The sequence below is a fragment of the Rhodamnia argentea genome, chromosome 8 (genome assembly GCF_020921035.1).
Source record: "Rhodamnia argentea isolate NSW1041297 chromosome 8, ASM2092103v1, whole genome shotgun sequence".
In the NCBI taxonomy this organism is placed as follows: domain Eukaryota; kingdom Viridiplantae; phylum Streptophyta; class Magnoliopsida; order Myrtales; family Myrtaceae; genus Rhodamnia; species Rhodamnia argentea.
This window is the reverse complement of record NC_063157.1, coordinates 8,969,826-8,992,506: the sequence shown is the minus strand read 5'-3', so window position 1 is coordinate 8,992,506 and position 22,681 is coordinate 8,969,826. Positions and strand designations below refer to the sequence as shown.

The following is a 22,681-nucleotide window of genomic DNA, read 5'->3' as shown; positions in this document are numbered from 1 at the left end:
CATCCTCCGTCTTTCGCCCTCCACGGTTCACCAATTGTCAACCGCCCGCCACTATTCACCCATCGTCAATCTCTAGCGGCCATCCATCGATCGTCCAACTGTAGAAATCTTATATTATTATCAAACAAATTTCTGTTTGGAGAACAGAAATTTTATATTGTTATTAAACGCATATCTTTGCTCAAAAACTCGTATAGGGAATAGAAATAGAAATTTATCTCTAGCTAAAAATAGGGTCTAAAAAGAGAGTGGTTGTCGTTCTCGCTCTAAGAACTCTTGAAAAGACATAAGGCTACAACGGCTAAAGCACAACTTCGTGCATTTACTTGTTAGTCGTTTTAATGTCGCACTATTTTGACCTTCCAGATGAGTTTTTTCTCCATTAAATTTATATATAAAAAAAATAGACAGTGCGGGCAAACTGCACTTATAAATAAATAAAAGTTAATAAATAGTCTCAGAAAACATGATCCGACATTAATTTTTTATCGGACTTTTTAGGCGTAAGAACACCACTTTATTTCTAAGTCAAATGTACTCGACTTCTTTGCAAATTGCAATTTGACAATGTTAGCTCTCGCAATGATAAGATGACGAATCCGTCCTCGGCGACCAATCCGGGCTCTTGCTTGCATCTTACTGAATCGTGAAAACATTAAGGTAAATTTTTGGATTGGATTTTACCTTCTTGAGATTGATTTCTTGCCATAAAAAGAAAAATCTACATATTATGAACCAAAGAATTAGAAGGGACGCTGTCACTGGTACTCGGTGCATTTTATTTGTACGGATATTCTATATTCATGAAATTTCCAATAGAAGATTTGCATCTCACCCCTTCATAATTAGGTTATTATAAATTTTTGTCTCGATTTTAGACTCCGTTTGTTTCTAAAAAAATAAGTGATATATAAAATCTTTTTCTAAAACTTATCGTTCATATCGTTAGAAATATTTTGTCTAAATATAGGTATTTTTATCTAAATTTTTCATTGCTTATAAATAAAATTTTCATTCATTCATTTTGTAAAAATACAAGAAATACTTTTTAAGAAAAGAAAAATTCGAATCGTTCATTTTCCTTGAAACGAAAAAAATCTTATATAAAGCCTATGCTTTGTCTTGCATCATCATCACTATTGTCATCATTCTAACCAATTCCATCAGGAGTTTCTAAACTGAAAATGATGGCACATCATGTAATGGTCTTTGAATATTTAGAAGGGTTAATACGATGAAAAATCCCAAATTGGTACACTTGTGGTAAATTTACTCCAAATTATTTTTTTTACCACAATAAGTCCCAAATTACTACACATATGACTCGATACAAGCGATCATTTTTGGTGAATATGTCAAATAATTTAGTTTTTGGTGAATATGTCACAGATGTATCGGTTTGAAATTTTTGGTGGTCAAAAATAATTTTCATTAATTAATTATTTGACTAGATACAAACGATCATTTTTAGGAAAATATTTTTAAAATTATCCATTTTCGCTAAATAAATAGAGCTTAATTCTTTATATTTAGCATGCATCGTTGTATGGCTAATTCTATGAATATACCGAGTAACTTATTTAATAGGAATAGCTAATCTTATGTCTCCAAGACATAACAGACAACGACGCAAATCACAAGAGATGATAAGTATGGATGCGTACCATTTTAACCAGGACCGTCTAAATATAGAAAACTTCTCCATGCAAAATTTATATGTATTGGCTAACTACCTAACTAAATGAAAAAAAATAACTCTGGCTAATCCTTCTTTATATAGAATACGTGTCAAATTTAGAGTCGAGTGGCGTGCTAATTAAAATCGATAGTTTCGGAGCCATTTAGTTTATGACCCGACATTACCAAATTTAAAGAAAATGTGTTGTAGTATCTTATTTCTAGATGTTTTGATAGTTAATGTACAAGTGAGCATTGGTCCATAATAGAATCAGGAACTTGACCAAACTATCCATAGGAGCCAATCCGGTTCCAGGTTCCAAAAAGAGAAAAAGCGAAAGCAAAGCGGTGCTGTTCGATTCTCGATTCATAAGAACCATATTGGGAATCGCGAAATTGGAAATCGAATAACCGGATCGAGAACCTTTTTATTTTACGTGTTTTGAACTATTTATTCTTCGTTTTATCTTACATGTTCATCTTTTGTGGATTGCTGCTATTGACAAATTGAGATTTTTGTTGTTGCATCTACTTTTATTTTGCTTAACTAAAGAAAAAGGGCGAATCGATTAACAAGGTATGTTGTGGGTTCCAATGTATGTAGGATAAGTTTAGGGTTTCAAAAAATAGGGATCAGTCCAAACATGGTAGATTTCAAGTGAAATTTGGACCGACCTTGAAACCGCTCGCCCTTACCTCTTACGAGTGTAAGATAGATAACTAAAAATTTATGCCATCACATAACATGAAGAGAAGTGATTATAGCAGTCCTCCGTCGTGAGATCAACAGCCTAGCCAAAATAATAAATAATTAAAAATTATTGTGGGGGCCGCAACACTCGTTGGTCAAGACTGAAGGCCACTTTAAGAACACAGCCCCCAATGAGAAACGCCTGTTATTGAGATAAAGAAGGAAGCGCCGTCAACCTAGCCTTTGCTCGTCGAGGGGTTCGACCAATCATATCCGTTTAGATCTCGCTTTCATTGCATCGCTGACGGTGCAAGTACGTCCACGTCATCCACAATAGACCGAAACGCGTATGGCGTGACCCGAACCCCACCTGTGCAAGTAAAAAAACAGAACTGTGCGAAAAATTGTATTCGTACGATTTGTAAACAATTTAAGACTAAAGTCGACTCCATCGTTGGTCAGGTGGATCTCGCAACAAAAGACAACCTAAATATCACTGATACCGATACACGACACTTGACATTACATACCGATACGTTATTCCTATAAAAATAGAGAAATCCAACATATTAGGATAAATTGTATATCATCTTTATGATTATTTTATTCAAATTAATTTGATTTAAATCCACAAATCAATAAATAAGCGATAAGTTTCTTCTTCTTCTTCTTTTGTTAAGGATTTTATTTTTTTATTGGCTGAATATATTAATTTTGAGGTGTTTAAGTATATAACTTAAGTATATATAATTTTGATAAATTCATATTTTGACTCATAATTTATTGAAAATATTTAAAATTAATCATGTGCGCGTCGGAACGACATGTCCAGATGCTGGACAACGTGTCGATCGCGCGTTGGTCGAGTGTCGGTGGCTGACACTCGTTGGATATCTACGTTGAGGCTCCCGAAGAATGTCCGTGCATCCTAGGTGGCAGCAACAAATTTAACATTACACGATCGGCTAAATGATGGTGTTACTGGGGTGACTCCATGTGTCGGAGCCGATGGAGCAATACCTCAAAGGAACACGGAGAGGGATAATAGCCGTTGGATCGTGTGAATCTCGGGTCCATTGTCCATATGATTGAGCGGCTCAGATGATTCGGTGAGCTCACAAACATCCGGTAATATGTTGTGCAGTGGATAAAATAGTGTTCTCTTGTTATGGGGAGAGAGAAACTTAATGTGACCGAACAGCACCGCTGGGTTCTACACAGAATCCGACACGTGGACTTCCACTATTCGGTGAGGATTAGATATTATGGAAGCCCCCAATATAATTCCAGGCCCCCTTTTTTTTTTTTGTGGCCTTTTTGGCTCGAAATATTCCAAGTTCATTTGGACAAAATTTCGCATTTGAGTTTCATTTCATTTTCGTGTGCGAGAGAGGGAAAGCCAAAAAGGAGCCACTTCCCAGAGAGAGAGAGAGAGAGAGAGAGAGGAGCTTGGTTCATCATCCATAAGGGTGGCTTTTTTTGACTCGGTGATGGAAGAGAAAAGTCGATCACTTTCTCTCTCTTTCTCTCTCTAGAAAAGGGCGTGTGGAGTTTTAAAGCTTAAGAATCGGAGTTCGCCTTTCGTTTCGTTTCGCCTGCGCTTGCTACTCTGCCTCGGCTCTGGTGTTCCGAGGTCAGTTTTGTCCCCCCCGCCCGGCTCTTTCGAACGAGTGCTGGGCCGCATGTTCTTGTTCTTGTGCGATCGTTATTCTCTGTGGGTGCTTTTTGAAGCTGAGCGCATCTTTGTGCGGTTTGATTGTCGCCCAGGTTCTTTTTTCTTGTTTTGTTGTTGTTGTTGTTCTCGAGTTCGGGTGCGATTGTTTTGTTGGTCGTCTTTGTCGATGATATCAAGAAAAGAATTTGGGCCTCTACCGTGATTGTAAGTTTGCGTGTGGGTGACTATGTTCATGATGGGTTTGTGTGACTTGGACTTTTGAGACGTTCACCGTATCTCGCTATATGTGCTTCAGCTTTGCAACTTTTGATGATGATCCTTTTTTCGTGTATTTTTATGGGATGGTTTCAGAGAGCCTCATAGCTCTTGAAAGATTTGCTTTTGCTTTTCTTTTTCAATCTTGACGGCCCGATTAATACTTTTGGATGCGAAATTTAATAGGGAGTGTTTCTAGGTGCTGAATTCCCATGTGTAGCGGTTCCAAAGGGAAACCAACTCCTGGAAGCTCCGTGGGGGAGAGTGAATTCGAGAAGCAGAGGATGTCGTCCAGTCAGTTTTCTGTCCTGCTCGAGTTATCCGCTGCAGATGATCTGACAAACTTCAGGAGAGCAGTTGAGGAAGACGGCCACGATGTCAATGAGTCGAGCTTGTGGTATGGTAGGAGGATCGGTTCGAAGAAGATGGAGCTCGAAGAGAGAACTCCCCTCATGATCGCCGCAATGTTCGGCAGCATGTCCGTGCTGGATTATATTGTCAAGTCTGGCCGGGCCGATGTAAACAAGGCGTGTGGTTCGGATGGTGCTACCGCACTTCACTGTGCTGCAGCTGGTGGCTCGGTACGATCTGCTGAGGTGGTCAAGCTGTTGCTCAATTCTTCGGCGAATGCTAACTCCGTTGATACTAGTGGGAAACGAGCTGGAGACTTGATTCCTGAGGTCTCTGGTTCGCCCTTCAATTCTAGAAGGAAGGGTTTGGATGTCAGGTTGACTGGAGGTGGGACTGGTGAGTTTGTTGAGGAAACTTATATTTTGCCCGAGAATCTGGGTAGTCAGATTGAAGGAAATGAACAAAAAGAGAGTCCAACGGCCCGGGCTTCCAAGGATGGTTCTGAAAAGAAAGAGTATCCCGTCGACCTTTCTCTTCCGGACATCAACAATGGAATATATAGCACAGATGAGTTCAGGATGTATTCTTTCAAAGTGAAGCCTTGCTCGAGAGCTTACTCTCATGACTGGACTGAGTGTCCGTTTGTTCACCCTGGGGAGAATGCAAGACGGCGTGATCCTCGAAAATATCACTACAGCTGTGTGCCTTGCCCTGAGTTCCGCAAGGGATCGTGCAGGCATGGGGATAACTGCGAATATGCTCATGGTATATTCGAGTGCTGGCTTCACCCAGCTCAATATCGCACCCGTCTCTGTAAGGATGAGATCGGATGCACCAGAAAAGTCTGTTTCTTTGCCCACAAACCTGAAGAGCTTCGTCCATTATATGCATCCACTGGTTCAGCGCTTCCTTCTCCAAGATCATTTTCGCCTGTTGCTTCTTCTCTAGACATGGGATCAATAAGCCCTCTTTCTCTCGGTTCTTCAGTCCGGATGCCGCCAACTTCTACACCACCTATGACTCCTTCTGGGGCCTCTTCTCCTCTTGGTGGATCGATGTGGAAAAGCCAAATTAATAGCACTCCGCCAGGCTTGCAGCTTCCTGGTAGCAGGTTGAGAAGTGCATTGAGTGCTAGAGACATGGATTTGGATGTTGACTTGATCGGTCTAGAAAATAATCATCGTTTGCAGCAGCAGTTGCTTGAACGCTTTTCTGATCTGTCCTCTCCTTGTGGTTGGAACAATTCCTTGTCTACCACGTCGGCTTTCCCTGAGTATTCAGGTGATATGACTGGAGAAATAAGTAGATTAGGCGGAGCAAAGCCGAATAATCTTGAGGATGGTTTCAGGTCATTTGACTCAACCCTCTTGCCTCAGTTACAAGGGCTGTCACTTGATGGCGCAGTATCCCAGCTGCAATCTCCTACTGGAATGAAGATTCGGCAGAACATGACCCAGCAGCTCTACTCGAGCTATACCGACAAGCTTTCCTCCTCCCCTAGGGCATTACCGTCATTTGGAACCGATCCTTCCAGAGCTTCAGCAGCAGCCACTCTGAGTTCCAGGTCATTGGCATTCGCAAAAAGGAGCCACAGCTTCATTGAGCGGAGCACAGTGAACTGTCAGTCTGGATATTCGTCAAGCGTGGTTTCTCCAACTGCAAGGATGCCTTCCCATAATGACTGGGGCTCGCCAGATGGAAAACTAGACTGGGGCATTCAGGGGGAGGAGCTGAACAAGCTGAGGAAATCTGCATCGTTCGGGCTCAGGAGCAGTGGCAACCGCTTCCCTGCGCCTGCAGATTCTGCCACAGCAACTTTAGGGGAACCGGACGTGCCTTGGATTCAGTCCTTGGTCAAGGAAGGCCCGTCGCAAAACCCCGGCAATTTTGGAGCAGAGCAGCAGCAGCAGCAGCAGTATCATCTCAGTTCTGGAGGTACTGAGCTGCTTCCAGCTTGGGTGGAGCAGTTATATGTGGATCAGGAGCAGATGGTGGCTTGAGATCAACATTAGCTTCTTACCTAACCATTTCTAGTCATTTAGTTATTGCTTTAATTTGTTATTTCTAAGTCAAGTATTAATGTCTAGGAGCCGAACGAATCGGGAAATTATATCTAGAGGGAAGATGGGAAGGAAAGAGCAGGATGGAAGGTTTCTGCTCGGTCTGAGAGTTCTCATAGTTTACAGCATTTCTCAAAATTTTCCCTCCCAGTGTTCTTGATTTGGTCCTCGTCATGTTTTCAGGATGAGGCTTACGAACTCCGTAATCTTGTATTTGCTAAAAGAATCAGAGCTGCACCTGCCAAAGGTTGCGATACTACCGCCTGTTAATGATAATAATAAGTCAAGACATTCAGTACCAAGTTCCATGTCTTAATTTCTTGGGCAGAAGTGGTGCTTCATTTCAGGTTCTCATGGTTTTGATTTTACTTTTGCGCTGTCCAGGTGCAGAACTTGCTTTATTACCAATGTCAAGCTTCAACTTCAAGCTTGCTTTGAAATATACAGGGGAGGATAGTTGGAATGATCAGAGTCCAATGTATCCTTATCTGATGTTTGCCCACCTTATCACTTTTCCTTATTCTGAAGGGGTTTTACTTTTCATGCTTTTGCATGGTTGGAAAAGCAAAAAGCATCTCTAAAAGGGCTTGAGAAAGGGTAAATAAAATTAGGCATAATTTCATTATAAAAAAAAAAGGTCGAAACTTTATGTCTAATTTCAATTTCGTTTCAAATTTTTCTATTTCCATATCTATTCGCACGTCTAAAAATCGTCGTTAATTTACTCAAATTATCGATCCTAGAAGTGGCTAGAAATTCATTACTAGAACTTACGTTGTTATCGATATTCTCGTCTTGTAAGGAATGATAACAATTTCCTAAGTTACAGATTTTTTTTTTTTTTTTTATGTAGAGTTAAGGCTGAATCGAAAGTTAGCGGTTGTTTAAAAGAGTGGCCCGATAAAATTAGGATCGACCTTTTGGAGATTTTCTGGGTGAAAAGGGCAAAAGGTGTGAGACGATCACTCAGATCAGATGGCTTTTGAACTTAAACCACCAAAAGTTGCCAAAAGCTCTTGACGCCTTTTTTCTCCCTCTGCCTTTAACCAATGTGGCCAGGGGTCGCCAAGTGGCGGTGATTGGACCGCCACGATCCGGCTGCAAGGCTCGCCGCATCTTTTCTTAAAGTTAGAAAAGAAAAAACCAGTGAAAAGATTTCGGACATTTTCAAATGACATTTCGTTTTCAAATGTTACATAATACATGAATTAAGTATGGAATATTAATGAAAAACACTCAATTCAATCAAAACGCGAATGACATACAAGTAGGTTTTCGAATAATTTGAGAAAGAAATAAAACGTGCAAGTGCCTTAATAAAAAATTGTACGCAAGTTATGCCCAAAGATAATCTACTAAAGACGGTGCTCTCGATGCGGCGTCTCTTACCATGACTCTTGACGATGAAGTTTCGTTCTTGTCCTCTTCCTCAAGTTGACCCCATTCGGCTAGAACTAGAAGTGATTCTTGCAATAACTAATCATGCTCGCAAATAGCAATTTTTCCAATTTTTTTTTGCATTAAAGCTGCACATGTCGGCTGCGTTTGATTGGACTTTCGAGGGAGGCCTTCGAGAAAATGTCAATAATTTTTAGTTAAAGGAGTTTTTCGAAATGCAAATTGTATTTGTTAAATTATAATTTAAAAATTCATTGTAAATCAACTTTTGGTAAAATAGTATTTGGACAAATTATTTTTGCAAAGGATTTTCATTATTTTTCATTAAAAAGATTAAAAAAAAAATCAAACATTTTGTCGGAGCCCTTCACCGGAGCTCGAGAAGGGTTCAGGTTGACGGCGACCCAGTTCTAGCGCAAGTGGCCGTCGTTTGAGGTTGTGCGGCCATGATCCGTTGGCTAGTACTAAACATGGTGGGGCCAATATCTCCCGATCCATGGTGAAAAGAATTGGCAAATGTGAGGCTCTTTTCTATCACCATTTCACGGTCGATATTATCTTCACCAACTCTTTTAATGAACTTTGAGTAGTTGGTTAATTAAACACATCTCCAACTTATTCGGAGATGAAGATGGAGAGTGTTCTTCTTCTTCCGAAGTAGAGGCCGTCTGCTCGGTGAGGGCGTCATCTCCATCCTCGGCGTGAAACGTAGTGTATTGAAGCAACTAGCTTATGTAGCGTACATATTTCGGGAGAAAAGTATCAAAAAAGTCGTAAACCTATTGCATTTAGGATCGATTAAGTCCTAGACCTTTTAATTGCATCAATTTAGTCCTAAATATTTTTGCGTTGGTACTGATTGAGTGCGTCGGCAAATTTTTATGGGAGACATGTTTTGATAATGCTTTAACAATATCCAAATTTTTTATAATTATGTTGGTTTCTTTCTTCTACTTTTTTTTTTCTTTTTTGTTCTTTATTGCTGTGTTTTTTCGCAAGGGCTACCGGCCGACCCTTGTCGTCCCTCGCTATGGCCGGCCGGGCGTGGCAAAGACTCACCCGGTGCCCTTTGTAGCCAAGGAAAGCCTAGTGATGGTTGCCATGCCTTCGCCGACCAAAGCAAGGGCGCGTAGCCCCTCGCCCGGATCTAGCGAGGGCCGCGACACCCAGATCCGCCTAGAGTCAATACCAATAGGCTTCTAGTATATGGCATTGCACTTGAAGAGCTTCCCCAGGCTCTAGACATTTCTACTTCATGTTTTGCTTGGTGCCTCCTCAAGTTGCCTATCCCCTTTGATGATTCAATGAGTAATTTGGAGCTAGATATCTTGCAAGTAGATATGTCAAATGGGTGGGTCGGGTCGGGTCGGGTTTGGGTCAAATTGAATATGGTCCGACTTATATTAACCCATTTAATCCGTTTTAACCCATATTCATGCAATGAAAATTTTATAACTCATACCCAACCCGACCCAAACCCGGCTTATATCGGACTCAACCCATATTGACACCTCCCGCCTTTCTCTGCCACCACACCCACCTGCCCGCTCACCCACCGCCGGCCCACCCGCTCACTCGCCGCCGCCCGCCCGCTACTACTCCAAGAGAAGAAAGGACACTTCTGATATTGATTGGTAGACCAATGTTTAATTCCCTTCTCGCATTCAAAACACAATTCGATCACATTAAAAGATTAGAGATGCGCACGTCTTATGGAATTAGTAGGCTTCTTCTTGTGCTTCGGTGGAGAAGAAAACGACCTTGGCAGCACACTTCTTAAGGATGCCGAAAGCTCGAACAATCGGCTTGGGCATCCGCTCGCGCTCGCCTCCATCGTCGAAATTCTGCGGTGATCTTCGCGTTTGCGCTCCCCACAATCTAATGAAAATTCAGCAACCATCAATTTTCAAACACTTAAAGCAGCCCAGACGTATGCCCTGCTTCATCGATTCTCGCGTGTTGCACATAAGTGCGTGCTTCAGACAACAGTCAAAAAGCACATCTTCATCGTATCGTTGAGAGTTATTAAGAACTATAGCAAGAGAAAGGGGAAAGAGACGAACTTGTCCGAGGGAACAAGAATGGGTCCAGAAGTGTCTCTTTCCTCTCGGAAAGCAGTCGAATACGATCTCCAACAAGCCGCGTCCCTGATCCGCTCGAGAGGCGCCTGGATACTACGTAAGCCGCCATTTCTGCTTCTCTTCGATTTCGCAATCTGTAACCAAAGCATCACGCAATGACGCCCCACAACATACTTGAATGAGATCTTCATAAGACCGCAACCAGAGAGAGAGAGAGAGAGAGAGAGAGAGAACGTGAGCAGCGGCTAGTGAAGTCAAAGATTTTCCCGAAAGATGTGAAGAGGATGGTGAAGCAAGAAGGAGAGTGGTGAACCGGAGGAGACCGTGAGGGAGTGACGGTGGCGGCGGTAGCGGGTGAGGGCCTTGGAAAGTTGTAACCCATGGGTAAAAAATGAGTCAAAAATGGTTTAAGCTAAAGCCCATTAAAACCCATATTTGAATAGGCTTTATAAGTTTAGATCCATATTTGACCAATTTTTTAAATTTAGTAAACCCACATATGACCCAAATATATAAAAGCGAGTTAAAACGTGGGTCAATTAGGGGTGACCGGTTCCAGGTTCCACTCGAAACCCGAAACCTACCGGTCGGAACAGGTTCCTCATTTTTTGGAACCCGAAACCTACCATGTCACAGGTTCTAGGATCGGTTCTAGGGTACCCGAGAACCTATCAATTTCTTTTATTTTATTTTTTCATTTTTAGTTAAGCAAAATAAGAGTGAACGCTACGGTATTTAAGAGAAAATAGATGTGAGTGGTTTTAGGTTCCGTATGCATTACATTTAGAACCTAAAACCAATCTATTGGAACATGTTTATCATCTTTTCGAACCCGAAATCTAAAAATTAGTTTGACTCTAGATTATACACTCATCATCGGACACCATAAAACATTGTAGGATCTTGCAAAAATATATACTAATAAAAATATAAAAATTTATTTTAGGATCTAGGTTCTAGGTTCTAGGTAGTGGAACCCGGAACCTACGCGTTGGAACATTTCCTTAAGTTTTGGAACCCGAAACCTACCCTACATACTTTGGAACATGGAATTTGACCGGATCCTACATGTTCCGGTTTCCTCGGTTCTACCCTGGAACCATGCTCACCCCTAGGGTCGGTGGCCAATATTGACACCTCTACTTGCAAACGGCCTTCTTGACACCATTGGCATCCATCTCGAGTCAAAAAAATTCTACAAACATTGGAAGTTCTTTTCCACCTTTACATGATGAATAAATAGAATTGGGATGATAGAAAAGTTTTAGAATTTGTTTAAATCATTATGATGAAAAAAGATAAAAATGAAATTGAAAAACAATTTTGAAGGGTTTCACTGAAAAATGAGAGGTGGAGGGACCTATTTGTAGGGGAAGGAAAGGGGAATATATGGATAAGTGTACTGAAAGTCCTAAAATCCGTAATGGAAGTGTAAATGAGTCCTTATCTTTTTTTTATAAATTCGATCGAGTCCCAAAATTGGTCACGAAAGTGCATTCTACCCTTAAAATTTTCAAAAAATGTAATGAAGTCCTTAAACTTGTCACAAAAATGTAATCGAGTTCTAAAATTTTCAAAAATTACAACCAATAAAAAGACTTGATTGGACCAATATAACAAATTTAGGATTTGATTGCACCTTTTGAAAATTTTATAACTCGAATGCATCTTCGTAACAAGTTTTAAAACTTAATTACACTTTTTGAAAGTTTTAGGATTTAATTGAATTTTCGTGGCAAATTTGGGTACTTCCAATACACTTTTCCCGAGAATATACATTGCTTATCTCCCCGCCAGCCGGCTTGCGTTTGGTGTTCAATTGTCATCTATCTTGGGCTCGGTAATGTAACCTACCAAAGGGTCATGATTACGCTCTTTCATAACATGGTACACTTTGAGATGGAAGTTGATGTATGTGATATGATTGTCAAATCTCGAAATAACGAACACCATCTGGTGAATCTTGCAAGAGTTTGCAACCGACTCGGGAAATACAAGCGTAGGCTTAATCGAGCTTATAATTAGGCTTTGGTCTTACTTCAAGCAAGCTTCTAGGCTACATAGTAAGCAGACGAGGACTTGAGATCGATCCAGCAAAGATCAAAGCAATTCTAGAGATGCCTCCTCCCCAGAATCTCGAGCAAGTCCAATCATTCTTTGGACGGCTCAACTACATCAGCAGATTCATCGCCTAGCTTACTCATACCTGCGAACCTCTCTTCAAGCTGCCACGCAAGAATACATCCATGGAATGGACTCCAGAATGTGATGAAGCCATCCAAAATCTAAAAAAAGATCTTATAAACCCATCGTATCATCGGAGCCAGCCCAGCCACTACTTCTTTATCTATCCATGAAGGAGACCTCCATTTGGCCCATTCCATATGACCAAACAAATTGTACTCTACCTCGAAGGCCAAATCCTTGAAAAACAAAAACCGACTGAGGCCGGTTGCCAGTACATTGCAAAAAACTGTTCAAAGAGAACAAAGCTCCTTGATACCACAGTTTTACCTCTTGGAAATGATGTGGAACCAATATCCGTCCCTGTACTAAACGCAAAAACCAGGTAAATGACGGTGCATAATTGAATCAACATACCATTCCGAGATATATGTCATCTTACTAATCTGCATTGAGTGGAAAACACGCAAATCTGCGCCTATTATGAGAGAATTATACACATGACATTTTGAGCATTATTGTTTCATAGAACACAACACAATGTTGTGCATCCAGCCTCTTGCCACTCTGTCACCAATATCCTAAAGTGAAGGACCAACGAAGTATCAACGCCAGCATGAGTCTTGAATCCAAAGTGTTGGACCCTGATGGCTATATTCGGCTTATGTCCCGACCAGAAACGAAAGTCGTGAACCAGTTTACGGCGACGTAGAATCTGTTCCTCCAGCTTACGACGCGCGTGAGATATGCAGAGCGCCAGATAATCCAACTGGTGAATCCTGCCAGTGACAATCCTTTTGCCTCCTGCGCAAGAAAGGTTAACAAAAAAAAAAATGAACTCTAAATTAGTCTGCCCATTGACCTGTTTGATTACCAGCATAAGTTCAATCAAAGCTGATTAGGTCACCTTGCTCTGCCTTAGGTCCACTAGAGCTTTAAATCTCCCAATGGTGGCCATGCTTCCGAGATGCCTATAGACAAAGGGATCTCCTAATGCAATTTCTTTGGAGCTGTTTGCTTGCCCTCCTCCGGCTTTAGCTACACCGTTTAGTAACTCTGCTAAATACTTCCCTTGTCTCTCTGCGACCTGCTCATGCAGAAAATTATGCATCAAATGGCAAGGACTATCTTAGTAACAATCATGAATTAAGCAGCTGATACTCTCTGCCCTCTTGACTGTAGAACTGCAAATAAGTGGGGAAGCTGCTACTTTGCCCCTTTAAGTTTTTAGGATATTGGCACACGGCACTGTACATTCCATAGATTCTTAACTGGTGTCGGACTTTGTAGTTTCTACCTCAAAACTTTGAATAAGGTCTCTTGTTGTCTATGGTTCTTTTCCTACTTTTTACTTTCCTTACAGAAATTTGCAGATGGAAACAAATGTTTTAAGCTTTAAGAAGTCGTGATGAGAAAAAAATCAAATTATGAGAGCCACGAGATTTGAGAAAAGGAAATATTCAAAAGTAGAAGTTACTAGTGTCATTTTTTAGGGGTACAAAACCCAAAACCCCCAAAAATTTCAGGGTCTACACAAAGACATCTAAAATGCATAGTGCAATACTTCGAAATTTTAGCATGAAATGCTACAAAATTTCAGCTCTAGAGTGAAATGAGCAACAACTACAAAATGGGTCATTTTCTGGTAAGGATTGCAGGTCATCATCATTGGAAAGAGTTAGATATAACCAACGTAGAATGCCGCACGAAAAAGGAAGCTTACAAATAATTTTCTCAGCAGTAAACGGATATAGTGACTCTGAAGAACTGATCGTTTCCTAAGCTGATCAATAAAGAATGCTGGCTTACCAATATACTGAGCTGAACAAGCAAATTTTAACACCGCCAACAAACGCCTAACAGCACAAAAGGACAGAAACCAACCACCTTGACAGATCTTACCAACCTTTAGGTGTGATAAATAAACACACGATATTGAGATCTAAAAGCTAAGGATGCCCACCTGGGCCAAAGCTGGAAGGACTGGCTTGCCAGTACTTTCCAAGAACCCACTGCAATCACCAATTGCAAATATATCCTGAACAGAAGGAACTCGAAGCCACTCATCAACACCAATCCTGTAATATGTAAAATCAGATGGAGAGCATCCATTTACATGTGCAGCACACAGTTCCCATGTCATCAAACAGAAGAGGAAGACTTAAAGACTGGCAAATAATATCCGGAGAACACCAAAACTGCAGCAAAGGAATTTACATGAATGGAACCCAAAAGAAAACAATTTATATGGAAACACTGGGAGGACTCTAAGCAAACATCTAGACCGATGCTCAATAAAAAGCATGGAGGGTAGAGAAGACATCCATCAGGTTGATAATTAGGATGCAACACTCACTCAAAAATGTCATAAACTCCAAGATTAAGTTTGTTTGAAAAATTTTAAGTTCTGTTCAGATTCCCACAGACAAGGAAAACTTGCCCAGTCACCCATTCCGTTTGCTTATTTCCTAATTTAGTAGATACCCTATAGCCTTCTAGCTTTAAATGCCAGTTACTTCGCAGAGAATTAGGCGATTGTTGGCATCAAAAGCACATCATACAATTAAGATCAGAGTGTAAAGGGGAACAAAATGTCCGTGAAGACCTGGACAACATATATAAGCCTGAAGTTCTTTCTATTCATAGTAGTGTTGTATTTTCATCATTTATCATCCTTCCTTTTAGCATCTTAAACGAACAAACTCACGACTCTCTTTTAGAATAACATTAAAACTGAAATTCACTGAATCTTAAGAATTTCACCAGAAGCTACCCATCTGAAATTAGAGAGATCGCATCGCAGTTTTATCATTCTCAACTAAAACGCAAAACAATATTTCTAAGAGAAGTGGAATCAAGAGTTTACCTCCCTCCTGGGGATTTTGGAAGTTGCAGAGACCTCACAAAAGGTGAGGGACCGACACCAGTAGACCACACCAACAGCCCATAAGGGACCTCCGAGCCATCACTGAGAATTATCTTGTGAGATTTGACATCCTTCACAACACCTCGGACCAAACGCACTCCAGACTGCAAATACGAGAATAAATAGATGAAATAGGCAACGATTGATTTGTCTCAATGAATGCTTTTAGGAATAGAAATTCTTTCCAGGAAGGTTTCTCTTTCAATTTTATGACACACTGACTCCTTCAGCTGAAGCACCAACTGAAAAAATAGTCTTTCAACGCGAACATGGCAAGACAAGATAATCAAGATGTTGCGGTGTCTTCTCGCATGGCTAATAAATTCTCTGTATTGGATAGCATCACCCACCTTCGTCAGCTGCTTTGTAGCATACTGCCGAAGACGATCATCAAAGGAAGATAATATCTCATTTGCCTGTAATAATGACTTGGAAAATTAGCTTTGGGCGAAGCTGAAATGCATTATAATCCAATACTTGTGTAAGTAATTTGCTATGGGAAAAACCTCTATCAGGGTAACATGGATGTAGTCTTTCACGTGTGCATATCTTTGACGAACATCTTTCATAATGAAATCACTCAGTTCACCACTAAACTCTACACCTGTCGGACCCCCTCCAACAACGACACAATGTAGGAGCCTGCGCTTTTCTTCCTCTGAAATGCCTGCATACATGATAAACTGAAACTAAAACCATATGGGGTAAACGGAGTGGCTCGACTAAATGTCAAATAAGATATGAGAAGGAAAAGACAGCAACAGCCTTGAAATGATGTGAGACCAGCTGTAATGGCATACCAGGCACATCAGATAGCATCAGGTTCAGGAGCAGCTTCCTGCGGATTTCTTGTGCATGGTGCACTTCGCGTAGAAATATTGCGTTATCAGTCACACCGTGGATTCCAAAAGTCGAGGCCTCTGCTCCTAACGCTACAACCAACTTGTCATAAGCAATTTTAAACTTCCAAGGCTCTAAACTGTTGCTTCCATCAGTTACAGTCTCGCAATGCACCTTCAACGTCCAAAGAAGCACTAACATTAAGAGTTCACTAACTAGTGTTGATTCCATTCTGATCATGGAATAAAGTTTCAAAGGGAAAAAAATCATCTTTTCTGAAAGTGAAGCACTAACACAGTAGCAGAAAAGGACGATTGGAAAGTTCCAATGTATTTCGCATGTCCATTAAACGAAATGGGAGCTGCTTCTACCCATGAAATCAGTTCATTAAAAATAACAGCTCAGTAAAATACTCTAGAATAAAAGTGACGTACATCTGAAGCTTCTATGCACAGAGAAATCAGACCACAAGACAACTCAAAGATCCAAGGAATCCAACATAAAGACCACTAAAAAGAAGCCAACTCGTAATTTTCGCAATGAGATTATTGATTTCCTTCCACTCCCACTTTTACTCAAGGCCAGTGCAAAATGAAAACAGCAGCCAGATCACCGCATCAATTTCATGACCCAATCGGTAATACCAACTAATCAAAGTGCGATTGATCTGCCAAATAAAGCCACATCTGATTACTATCGTCGGGAAACTTCTTCTCTATTTTGTTGTGCAATGGAATTTAACATTAGAGAAATAGGAATATGATCATGAATGCTGATGTCCACGACAGGTAACACCTAACAGCTCAACGATTTGTCTCAATTTGTGGAAACTAAAGAAGGAACCCCAAGTCCTAAGCTAGGGTAAACTGTTTCCAGTGCCCGTAGAGGATACTCCTGATGGTAAACCCATAGTGCACACGGTCATCTTCACATAAATGCTAACTGTAGCAAATAGTGGATTGGCTTACGACAAAATGAACATGCTTGGAACAGATTTACCAACAGGGGATCATGGCCCGGTCATATTAGACACGGGGAAATAAATTTTACCACGTTTTAAGCATTTACCTGCACAAAAAGCAATAGACATATCCAAAAGCAAATTCCACCACAATTCATGCAAAACCTCAGTGACATGCCAAATTGTAACGATCATAGTGGCCGACATGTGGACCTACACTGAATCATACCATGAAGTAGATGAATCGAGCTCGCATAAATTTTCGCAGCAACCAACGATACTTTAACCCCTCTAAAGTGTTTCTTAAGGATTTTGTCTACGACCCTCAAAAGCAAAGTCCACGAGCACTACCACCAACAAGAATTTGGTGTTGCAGTCGCGTGAAAGAGCGATGATTTCACACGGAGAACAAACTTTACCATGTGATTGTCAGGATCGACGCCGGTACACTTGGCGAGGAAGAAATAGGACCCCGGCGCGGAGGAGATGGCGGGCTGGATCCGCCCAATGGGCTCGGCGACGGACCGGAACTCCAGAGTTCCCACGCACGTCGACGCCAGGAGCGGCGTGAACACCATGTGGTTCCTCGGCGACACGCACACGACGTCGTAGGCCTTGGTGTCCAGGCCCTTCATCAGCCGGCAGCCCGCCCAGCCCGAGCCCAGCACGACCACCCTCGGCTTATCGTCGGGCCCCGTCGGGGCCAGGCCCCATCGCTCCCGCACCGCCGCCTCCGCCGGTCCGGCAGCGGAGCTGAAGTGCGAGAGGGGCGTGAAGAAGTGGGTGGGTTTGGTGGGTCGTACCGAGCTCTTGATTTTGGAAACCTGAATGAAGCTTCTGAACCAGGCCATTGTTTGAGTCTCTAAAATCTTCCGCTTCCGCTACCTCATCGAACTCCCAGGGAGTCGATTCAGGGATTAAAGATTGAAAACGGGTTTTGCTTTGGCAACATGAGACGTCGCCCCCGAAATTCTCGGAGAGCAAGAACGATGAACGCACGTGCTCCCGCTTCTTTCCTTCTTTCGTTCGGATGGAAATCTTCGGATGGGTCAAGTGTGGTGTGTACTGACTCTGAGAGAGAGAGAGAGAGAGTTGAGATCTTGAAGCGTACGTGGCGACAAGATACTTTCTACGAGGGGCAGGCATCGTCGAAACGTAGGGTCGGCGCATCAAGCAGCCTCGGCGTGCTGCTTCACTCTCGAAGGTGAAAATCTTTGTTTGGACTGTATGGATTGTTTGATTAAGAATTTAATAATGTTAGTCCCGTTCTGGAGCATCGGACTCATCAGTGACAGAAAGTCTGAAACTTGTGCTCCCCAATAGTTAACAAAGGAAAAAAGAGCAGCGTATCTACTAAACAGAATAATGCTTAGAACATAGCAGACCAATTTTTTCCATAGTCACTCCACAGAATTCCTGAATGCCATGACTAATTCAGAGACCAAAACATAAAGTATCATCTCCTCCAAGAACAATATCCATCACATGCTTCTCAATTACATTTCTGACAAGTTAGGCTAAACAGGATTGCAGAGAGCCGATATCATAACATCGAAGCTGGTATCTCAACAATACCACTGGTTCACATCAATCCGAGAACCATCACCGTTTCTTGAAACCATACTTCTTGCGTTCGTAGAAGAGATCGGTTTTTGCGCTTCCTAGATTGACGATTTTTGGACACCCGTCCCTGTCCTTCTCCTGTTGTGTGCACTCTTTGCAGTAGTAAGCATCGGAGATTCCCACTCCCCCACAGATGACACAGCGGCCCTGAAAAGAACCGTAGTTGCACTCGTCGCATACGCGTACCAGCGTGCATGGACGGACGTAGGAATCGCAGACGACACACTTCCCATCACATTTCTCGCAGAGTCGTCCAATGGCGATTCCCGGCTGTTTCCTGCACATGATCAAATCAGGATGATGCTTGGCCATGTTCTCTGCAACAAGCCTCTAGCTGCAAATCACGGACAGTGGGAAGCTGCAGATATCATAGCCATGCAAAGTTATACTTCCTCATCATTGAACATATATAATCAGCAATCACTTGAGTCAGAAAAAAGGCCACAATATCAAAGATTCACTAAAAAATGAACAGGCTATCATAGAAAAGGATAAATTTGATCATCTCACAATTTACAGTCAACATATATAAAAGTCAAGATCCAGTTCAAACCGAAACAAATTTGCCAGTTGAACCAGATAAACACCTACTTTGGCTTACTTGCAATTGTATAGCGTACTAAACCAGACCAGAGGCCAAATCAGTCTAATAGACCAGATCCAGCTGAAACAATGTGACACTTAACATACTAAAGTTTTGCTTCAACTTCTAGATCTGGATGTGGACAGAATAAGCATTAAGAGGAGAAGAAATCCCACGAAGTTTCAAGACGCAGTCATCAAAATGATGGGACAAGCTATCTGTATGATTTTGTTTTCCCCATATAGCTTTTGGTAATCAGAAGGTAAGCCGGCTCTAGTTGGTTTAGCAGCCATCGACTTTTTCGCAAAGGGTGAGAATGCCAGATAGAAACTAGGTGAAACAACATATGCAAACAACTCTAGACAACAAAAATGAGGTTCCTTCGTATTTCTGCAATGCATATCGTCAAAAAACGCATCATCGAAATGAAATTAACTGAATCTTTGGTTATATGGAAGCAACTGTTCACCTACAACCCTCCATCCTCCCATAAGAAAAGGAAAGACAGAGCCACAATGCTGGCAAAAAGTTGTAGTTACCAAATGTAAATTGATTCAATCATGTGAAATGAGACTAAATAGATATGCAACAATAAATTGATTTGACATTAAAGTGACAGATCATAAAGACCAAATAAACGCGAAGCAAGGCCGGGCCATCCTTGCCTCATGCCCCTATCTAACTTTTGTTACGACCTGGATATGGCATTGTAGAGGGGACTGATTCATCCATGAAGATTAAAGGCAAGTAAAATGCAAGAAATCATTTGCGACAGAAAAGACAAACTGTGTATGGAGTGTCTTGAGTCCCCAAGCTCTAGAAATCAAACAAGAAAAATCTCCAGACCTATAACAAAAATAGGAAAATGTGACACATGCAGCTCTCCCTTCTAATGGTTCAACTTTCTCTGCACTTAGTCCTGAAGGGTAAACTGTTCCATATCCAAAAGAGGTTACTATAATTCACAGCAAGAGCTGTAGAAAGACAAGGTGAGAGATGCAAGCAGAATGAGGAAGAGAGGGATGGACCAGAACAGCAGTAGAAAAACGAAAGGAGTTAAAAAACAATTTGGGAGAGAGACCCATCCACCTACCGATATCTATTTCCAACGAAGAGCAGTTGTTATCTTGTGATGCAGATTAATCTTATGAGTAATGGCGAAAAGCGCAAGAGTTTTGAGCTCAAAGAACCCAAACCTAGGCGTTACAACTACATCTATTCATTTTTTGGGACATTGTCCTATAACCATTAATGAGAAATTTCTTATTACTACACAGCAGAGGCGGCTAAAACCTATTCCCGCCCACTCGCGCAGTAGATATAGCTCTTTGCTCATCCTAATCCCAAAAACAAGCACAAATTTGCCAGGCATTGGAGCAGGTGATTGTCAGTTCCTCCTGGGACAGAAACATGGGCATACTCAAATTCTTTGTAAATAACCCGATAACAAGCAGAAAGAGTATGGGTTGCTCAACAGACACAGTCCAACAAAAGTTACAGAGCTAGAACATGCTTAATATGATTGCTCGTCATAAATTCTATTGACTTTACTCACGTTTGACCAAGAATTATTTCCGGACATCATGGTACCATAGAGCTCAAGGAAGGTTTCAGACCTCTAGAACATGCAAATGCACAAATTCACACCATGTCACGATCCATTTCACCAACTATAGTTATATTTTACCAACTATCTGAGTCACTGCAAACTACACTAACTGGAGTAGGAAAGCACCATATACCTAACATTGCAAACTAAGCACAAGTCTTCTTCGGGGAGGATGTCGATAAAAAGCTAAATAGAGCAGTGGCAATACTATCCTAGATAATAAAAGTATAGAACCCAATTGTCCAATTTCCAAATCAAGCCCTTCGCATGTGGCGTGCTTTGAAAGCTTTGCAACTCAAAAAACCAACATAATGGGGATGTGGAAGGATTAGCCCAGCGCCACATCTGAAAAAACAAATGACATAAAGGGAAAACAAAGATTCAAATTACTTCTCAGCAAATGTCCCCAAAAGGGATATTTAAAATTGGCGATGGAAAGACACAATAATATGCTTGCAACTTTCCGTCACTAGACTGATACGATGAAACTATGAGACTAAATTTCTTTGTGTAACTTCATTACAGTTTACAAAGGAAACACCTACAATTTCATAGCACCTAACATCTCATTGAAACTGAAAGCACAACCTTTCGACTTTTAACCCAAAATGGAAGAAATCCCAAGTCACTAGCATCAAGGTAGCTCATTGTTTCAGGGTATTATTTGCAGCGGCCTTACCACATGAAAATCAGAGATATCTACCAGCATGCACTCAATTGCCTTATATTACGGTCACTTAGGCTCAACAAATCCCATCGGACCACCCAAAACTCAGCACAGCCTAAATGAATCAAATCAGGTGCAGACGACAAAGTACTGGGTTGGGAGCCTAGACCACGAAGCTATGTCAAAAGGGCATTCTGGAATACAGCCGAAAGGCAGCCCATGTTCTTGGACTCATTCTTAAATCCTGCCCATGTTCTTGGAAACAACATAGTGAATCTTATAACTCCATTGACCAAAGAAAGGATCTCTCCGGACAATAGTCGCGCCATCCTCTTCCCAAGGGGAAAAAGACAAAATAAGTTCGGACTCGGACAAATCACATAGTGGTTTCCAATACAATGCAAGTAAAAGAACAAGCATGAGAACCCACGCAGGAAGCAAACCGCCCGAAATCGAGAGGAGAACTCACCAAAGCCCTAGAACAAGATGCGTCTGTTTTGCTACATGCTCGATTAAGCAACCATGGGTGATTAAACAGACAGACCCAACGGCAAAACTACAAGCGCAAGACGTACCTCTCTCCAAGGCTAATATGTACGCACAGGAGGGTGAAGACCGCCGTTACCGGTGTCGCCGGCGGTGTGACGGCTTGGGCAGGGACCTTTCTCTGGAAGCACCGACCTAGAAATGGGACGTTTCTAGCGCTCGAGTCACGGCGGCCGTCAGACATTTATAGGCGGCTCGGAACAGAGTTGAACGAATCCCGACTGTCCACGAAGGTTTTTTCACTTTTCACCTGCTGAACCGGTACCCCGTACCTTTCGCCATTTAAAAAAAAAAATTAAATAAGGCCCGCAATATTTTCATCCTCTCAAATAAGGGTGTGAAGTAATACAACAGTTTCAAATAAGGGCCTAAAATAATCATGTAGTGTAAAAAAAAGTCTCGCCTCAAGGGCATTTTCGTCATTTAGTATTTTGATTTTTTTTCTTTTTTATTTTTTTAAATAAAAAAGTTAAAAAAAAAATAAGACACAGCCCCCTCTCACCTCTGTAGCCGCCGCCCCATTGGTTTTTAACTTTTTTTAATTTTTTTTAATA

General features: G+C 41.5%; 3 protein-coding genes across 4 annotated transcripts; 1 reads left to right on the top strand and 2 right to left on the bottom strand.

The window, feature by feature from the left end:
* The first annotated feature begins 3,798 nt into the window (after window positions 1-3,798).
* On the top strand, window positions 3,799-7,007 carry LOC115736528 (zinc finger CCCH domain-containing protein 66-like). The gene is made up of 2 exons (XM_030668267.2): window positions 3,799-4,001; window positions 4,485-7,007. The coding sequence occupies exon 2, from the start codon at window positions 4,511-4,513 to the stop codon at window positions 6,647-6,649; it is 2,139 nt and encodes a 712-aa protein (XP_030524127.2). The 5' UTR covers window positions 3,799-4,001; window positions 4,485-4,510; the 3' UTR covers window positions 6,650-7,007.
* Window positions 7,008-12,692: 5,685 nt separating this feature from the next.
* LOC115736529 (internal alternative NAD(P)H-ubiquinone oxidoreductase A2, mitochondrial) lies at window positions 12,693-18,178 on the bottom strand. Of its 2 annotated transcripts, none has more exons than XM_048284646.1 (8): window positions 17,329-17,494; window positions 16,099-16,312; window positions 15,805-15,965; window positions 15,649-15,714; window positions 15,239-15,402; window positions 14,336-14,450; window positions 13,280-13,459; window positions 12,693-13,176 (listed from the first exon to the last, which is right to left on the bottom strand). In XM_048284646.1, exons 1-8 carry the CDS (start codon window positions 17,353-17,355, stop codon window positions 13,024-13,026), a joined length of 1,080 nt encoding a protein of 359 aa, XP_048140603.1. In that variant the 5' UTR covers window positions 17,356-17,494; the 3' UTR covers window positions 12,693-13,023. The 2 variants fall into 2 exon arrangements, with proteins under 2 accessions (XP_048140603.1, XP_030524129.2); XM_030668269.2 differs by lacking the exon at window positions 17,329-17,494 and adding an exon at window positions 17,519-18,178 and having other exon boundaries at window positions 12,694-13,176.
* Window positions 18,179-18,537: 359 nt separating this feature from the next.
* On the bottom strand, window positions 18,538-22,295 carry LOC115736530 (PHD finger-like domain-containing protein 5A). The gene is made up of 2 exons (XM_030668270.2): window positions 22,157-22,295; window positions 18,538-19,080 (listed from the first exon to the last, which is right to left on the bottom strand). Exon 2 carries the CDS (start codon window positions 19,032-19,034, stop codon window positions 18,702-18,704), a length of 333 nt encoding a protein of 110 aa, XP_030524130.1. The 5' UTR covers window positions 19,035-19,080; window positions 22,157-22,295; the 3' UTR covers window positions 18,538-18,701.
* Between the last annotated feature and the right edge of the window lie 386 nt (window positions 22,296-22,681).